This window comes from Trichechus manatus, unplaced genomic scaffold, assembly GCF_000243295.1.
Source record: "Trichechus manatus latirostris isolate Lorelei unplaced genomic scaffold, TriManLat1.0 scaffold00001, whole genome shotgun sequence".
Lineage (NCBI taxonomy): Eukaryota > Metazoa > Chordata > Mammalia > Sirenia > Trichechidae > Trichechus > Trichechus manatus.
The window spans coordinates 18,433,992-18,439,991 of NW_004443937.1; the positions used below are offsets into that span (position 1 = coordinate 18,433,992).

Sequence of the window (6,000 nt, forward strand, 5' to 3'; positions counted from 1 at the left end):
CAGGCCTCCCAACTCCAACGTACTCCTGCTGTCCACCTTTAACAATCACCTGTCACCAAACTGCTGAACCTGAACAAAGAGCCCTTAAAACATCAGCCATCACGTGTGGCGTTCCAACGGAGCTCTCCCCCAGCCCTCAGGCAGCACCCACTGCTGATCCGCAGGTGCACAGACTGATATGAACACCAGGCCGCTCCACACTTGGCCACAGGGACTCAGAGTCAAGAGGGCTTTGTGGCCCTGACCAGGCGTTCTGGGCGACAGGGATGGTGACAGCCAGCAGACACAGTTCACACTCAGAACCTGACTGGTAGGAATTCCACACAAAGGCAAACGCTGCCTATCTAGCCCTGACTTCCCAGTTGCCACACCCCACTACTGAGACAACACCCCCCCAAACATCTAGGCAACTCTCGGAGAGCCAACTGGCCCAGCCCTCCACCTGCAGCCTGGCAGACCCGAGGGGCATGGCAGGGCCCTGGGCCCTGGCTACATGGCCCTCCTCCTCCGCCTGGGCACTCACCGAGGAGTTCTGGCACTGCAGGCTCGAGCTGTTGAAGCGCAGGGCAGTCACGCGGGCTGGGCTGCCCGGGATGTGGAAGAGGCACTCGTACCCACGCTGGCCCGACTGAGGCTGCGGCAGGTTCCGAGCTGCCAGGGTGATGGGCTTCACCACGCCTACAGGCACGTAGATCTGGGTGGAGGGCAGGATCTGCGGGCAGTCCTATGGCAAGAAGGCTTCCACTGAGCTGGGGCCCTCAAGGCAGGGTGACCACCTCTGTGTCTGCTTAGGGCAAGGAGCAGCCGGCTGGCCAGACAGGCCCCCTCTGGCCCAGCATGCCCTGCCTCAGGTGAGGGACCCACGGTCTTGGAAATGAGAGAGTCCCATCTGGCCCGCAGCTGGAAGACCCTGGAGGCAGCTGAGAGGGGGCCCCAGGGCCCGGGGAGCAGTAAAAATAGCCAGAGCCAGGCAGAAAAACAGCCTGGCCCCCCAGGGCCAGCGTTTCGGCAACAATAACTGATGCAATGGGCCGGCTTCCTTGCAGCGCAGCTGGCAGTGGCCGCAGGAGAGCCAGCCCGAGGGAACTAAGAAGCAGAGCTTTAAATAGAGACACCACTGAAACAGGCCTGGTCCCCAGGCCCTGCAGCACCTCCCTGGTGGGCTGGCTGCGTGGCTCTGCAGAGATGCATGGGCACTGGGGAGCAAGGCTGGGAGCTCTGCAGGGATGCCCCCCTACAAACACAGACACCCTGGGGCCAGGGAGGGGGTACAGTCCCTGAGCAAGGCCGCTGGCCTCACATTTAGGGGCTGTGATTCCCGCGGAGTGTTGAGGCTGCAGGCCCTGGGGAAGGCACTGGCACACACGGAACCCCAGCCCATCCCAGCACTGACCCGTCCCGCTAAGGGTGCCTGGGACCAGTCCCATGCAAGGAAAGGTTGGGCCAGCCCCCAGCCCAGGGCCTCCTGCTCCCTCCCCCTGCCCACGCTGCCCTCCACAGCTGACTGTTTCTGCACTGGAACTCTGCTCTGACTGTCCTGACGCCTCCCTCTCCCCAGACAAACCCCCGTGTGCCCTGCCACCTGGGCACCAGCACCTCTGTCTGCCCTCTGTGGGTCTCAGCGGCACCTTGGGGCCCCAACTATGAGAAAGGGGGTGGCTCGAGGCTGGGAGGTTCCTTCAGGCTCAAGCCCAGGCCTGCACTGGGGCCCCTGGAGTGGTCTGAGCCAGGCTGAGCAGCCTGCTGCCACACACTCCAACCAAAAAGTGCCTGCGGAAGTCAGAAGGTAACAGCCTGGCCCATGGGTGCCAGCAAGTCCATGGAAGCCTCTTGGCCAGTGCCAGGACACACCGCGCAGGCCTATCCAGCCAGGGTCCCAAGTGCTACCCACACACCCACTACCCACACTCCCTAGACTCTCCAGAAGGGAAGGAAGATGACAGGCTGTGGGGGCCTTGGGGGGTTGTGGGGGTCTTGGAGGGCTGTGGGGGCCTCGGGAGGGCTGTGGGGGTCTTGGGGGATTGTGGGGGTCTCAGGTGGCTGTGGGGCCCTCGGGGGCTGTTGAGGGTCTCCAGGGGCTGTGAGGGTCTCAGGGGGCTGTGAGGGTCTCGGGGGGCTGTGGGGGGTCTCAGGTGGGCTGGGGGGCTGCATGGTCTGGGGAGGTAGAAGAGTGAGTACAGGCTTCCCTTGAGAGGTTTGCCTATAAAGGGCTGGGGAGGGCTGGGGGAGAATGTGTGACTGAGGAAGCGGTTTTTGGGAGAATGAATTCATTCCACAGATACTTATTCTTTTCTTTAACTATGTACCAGCATCAATCCCAGAATTTTTATCTAGATGTCTCCAGTAAATATAATAGATCCACAGACCTGAAAAATCAACTTGTTTGAATTGGAAAGAACTTGGGCTCATGATGACCAGCAGTGCCCCCGCCCTCAGGGCCTTCTCGTCTCTGGCTCCGGCTCCCTCCTTCAGGGGTGTGCCCAACTCAGTAACGCACCTGCACTGCCTCCCAGCGCCCCATCTTGGGCACTGCTCCCCACTTCCCACTGTGAAAGTCAGGATCTGGTCACCTGTGCCTCCCACTCCTCCCCTGTATGGGCAGGGGTCTCCAAGAACTCACTGCATCCTCACTCACAGGCCTTCAGCAGGATGGCAGAACCTGTGCTCTCGGGGACCTTTGCTTGTTTTGAGGGGGAGTGACCACATGGTGACATGGGTGGGGGGCAAGAGGGAGAGACTGAAGGCAAAGAAGGAAGGGGCTCATCCAACGGTGGGCTGCAAGGGAGAGGGCGCCTTTGCAGGGGCAGGTGGGCAGGTATACACTGAGGGTGGAGGGGAAGTCCATATCCGTGGGTCTCCTGTGGCTTCTGTTTCTCTGGGGACCTGGAGGTGCTGACTGGAGACCCACTGGGCATGCAGCCTTGGCCTCAAATCCTGGCTCCCCTAGCCCAGACTAGATGCTGGGCCCTGCCCACCAGATCCCGCCTCTGCCCACCCCACCGGGCCTGTTGGCCCAGGACCTACCTGACCTACACTTGTCCTGAATGCCTCAGACCCCAGGAGAAGTGGCACCTCTGATCATAAACAAAGTCAGTGCCTCACCCAATCTCCAAAATAATTACTATCTAATTACTATCAATTACCACGCAGTGCTTCAAACAACTCCAAGAGCCAGCCAGCGGCGCTGCGAGCTAATCACAGGCACGACGTCTCCCTCACCGGTCTGCCCCGCAGAGTGCAGGGCCCCAGGCCTCGCCCCACCTGGCCCCAGGCCCACATTCCTGGCTCTGGCCACACTGCCCACCCTGAGAGCCCAAGCCTACCTGTGGCCTGCAGAAGTTCAGTCTGCAGCCCTGAGGCAGAGGTCTAAGTGCAGGGCCTCATCCAAGGCTTCCCCCGCTTCCCCAAGGGCAGCGGGTTCACCAAGGAGACCAGCAGCCACCACCAAACACCACCAGCCAGGACAGCCCAGGATAACGTCCTTTGGGCCTGGCGCCCAGAGTTCTCCCAGGCTGGCCCCAGGCTACCTGTGGTTCATCCCTGTACACCCCAACCCTGCCCTCCTCAGGCCTCCATTCCCCAGGCCCCTTGCCCAGCGCGATCTCCACCCGGAGCACCTTCCTCCATCTGCCCATGCAGCTCACAGATCTGCTCTGCCCAGCAGGGGCCAACCAGTCCCAGCGATGACACGGGCCCTGCCCCCACTGGAATGGTCGTACCTCCGACACGTTGACGCGGCCCTCCAGGAAGGCGCAGTCAGCAGCGTTGTGGGTGCAGACGTGGCGGTACTTGCACCAGTGGCAGGGGAAGGAGCCGTTGACACAGGACAGGCAGCTGCAGGGAGAGGCCCAGGGATGAGGTCCCGGGGAGCCCTGCCTTGACCATGCAGAGTGCCACCTCAGGGCCTGTGCACAGCTCTTCCCGAGGACACAGGTAGTCTGCTCCTCCCTTGCCCCTGGTCTGCTGGCCCCACCCGCCTCACTGATTTTCTCCCTAGAGCCAGTCATCACCGACCCTCCAACCCAGCATGGTCCAACAGAACTCCCCTTGGTGGTGGCAAGCCTAGACCTGCCTGTCCGATGCGGCACCACCAGCCACACATTACCCTGGAGCACCTGAGACATGCCCAGTGTAGCTGAGGGACAATGCTTTACACTTCATTCCATTTTAATGATTCACACTTAAACATGAGCGGCGAGCAGCTGGCAAACAGCAGCAGTGCAACCTGCTCCTCCAGAGCATGGGCTCCACCTGGACAGGAACCGGGCCCCAGGCCTCTAACGGGGCTGGTGGGAATGGGTGCTCAGGAAGTCTCAGGATGGACGGACACCTTTGCATGCAGCATCCACCTCACTGACTCAACAGCCCTGAAGCACACGCTATCCCCAGCACACCCCACCATCTTCCTGCAAGGGTCTCCCCAGCCCTGGCAGCCCGCCTCTGGCTTGGCCACCACTGTGCAGGCCCTGCCCACAGAAGACAAGAAACTCCACTTTTATTTCAGCCACTGCCTGGCACACAGTAGGTGCTCGACAGAGCTGCGGCGGGAATGGATCCCTGAGTCACACGCTAGTAAGCAAAGGCACGACGGGGAACAAAGCGCTTCCCATTCTCTAAGGCTGTGCCAAGGGCTGGGTGCCCACAGCCAAGACAGGGCCACAGACAGGCAACATGCGCATGCGAGGCTGAGCCAGGCTACACCTCGTCCAGGTTGGGGATAGTGGGGGAGTAAACCAGAAGGCGACCTGGAGACCCCATCTGCACCCACCACCATCCACCAGGCCCAGAACAGCAGGCACCACCATCTCCCATCCACCCACCACCACCTCCTCCCTCACCCATTCCGCTCTGGGCCCACAGCCTGTCCTCCCCACAGTGGCCATCGATCCCCGTGTGTAGTTCAGAGTCTGGCATGCCTGCCCAGTGCTGCGGTCACAACAAGACCCTCACTCCTGCCCTGGCCCATGTCTGACAGGTCTGACCTCTGCCCACCGGCCCCTCCACTCAGGCCACGCAAATCTCCCTCGGTCTGGGCCCTGTGCCTGGCCCCGGGGCTCCCCTGCCTTCCAGCTGTTCCCACGCCGCTTCCCCTCCTACCCAATAGCATATTCTCACCATCCCCGCCCCACTAGACAGAAGCTGCGCGGGTGGGTCTCCAGCTCCAGGAAGGCAGAGCAGAAGACAGCAAACAGGACCGCAGGGGACAGGGGCGAGGGCAGGCAAGGCGTGCACGACCCAGCTAAGCCCACCCAGGCCCACAGCCCAGTGGCCCAGATACTCACGACTGGTGGACACTGCAGTTATAAAAGACAAAGTCCACAGATGCAAACTTCTTCCCCGTCTCCTTGGACTTCAGGTAGAGTTTCACCACCCGCTGGTCTCCTGTCAGAAACACATGGGCCGCGCAGACACAGTGAGGCCACCCAGGGCCGAAGAAGCCAGGGCCCCATCCCACAAGCTTGTAGTGACCCCCAACCAGGCCAAGCCTTTGTTCTGCTGATGAGGAAACTGAGGCCCAGAGCAGGGAAGGACATGTCCAAGAACCCTCCAGGCCCTCATGGAGCAAGCACACATGGCACGGCCCAGTCCCAGCTGAGGAGGCCCACCAGGCCCCACTGTCCACCCTGACCCACTGCTGGTGGACATACAGGTGGGGCAGTGGGGTCAAGGAACACCCCCGGGCCTGGCCCAGCACTGCACTTGGGCTACAGGTGAGTCTGGGGTGACTGGGTGACAGACCACAGCAGCCACGGGACCCTGTGCTCACCCTGGCCCATCACCCTCCACCCCGAGACCACACCCCGCACCAGGGGCCACAAGCCCGCATGACCTGCCCACAGGATCTCTTACCTCATCCCCACTGCCCTCCAGCACCCTGGCTCTCTGCTGTCTGTAAACAGGCCAGGTAGGCTTTGCCCCACAGTCTCTGCCCTGCCCCCCATCTACCCTTCCCTCCACCCTGCGGGCTCCTCATCACACACACGAGCCTGTCTCCCCCAG

At 61.8% G+C, this 6,000-nt stretch overlaps 1 protein-coding gene across 1 annotated transcript in view; it reads right to left on the reverse strand.

Annotated features, from left to right (window-relative positions):
• PLXNA1 (plexin A1) overlaps positions 1 to 6,000 on the reverse strand; it is a 47,763-nt gene that overhangs the window by 21,325 nt on the left and 20,438 nt on the right. Inside the window, exons 7-9 of the mRNA XM_004368686.2 lie at positions 5,283 to 5,382; positions 3,720 to 3,834; positions 524 to 724 (exon numbers count right to left, since the gene is read on the reverse strand). Of these exons, the coding sequence (XP_004368743.2) occupies positions 524 to 724; positions 3,720 to 3,834; positions 5,283 to 5,382 (416 nt within the window). The remainder of the gene's footprint in view (positions 1 to 523; positions 725 to 3,719; positions 3,835 to 5,282; positions 5,383 to 6,000) is intronic.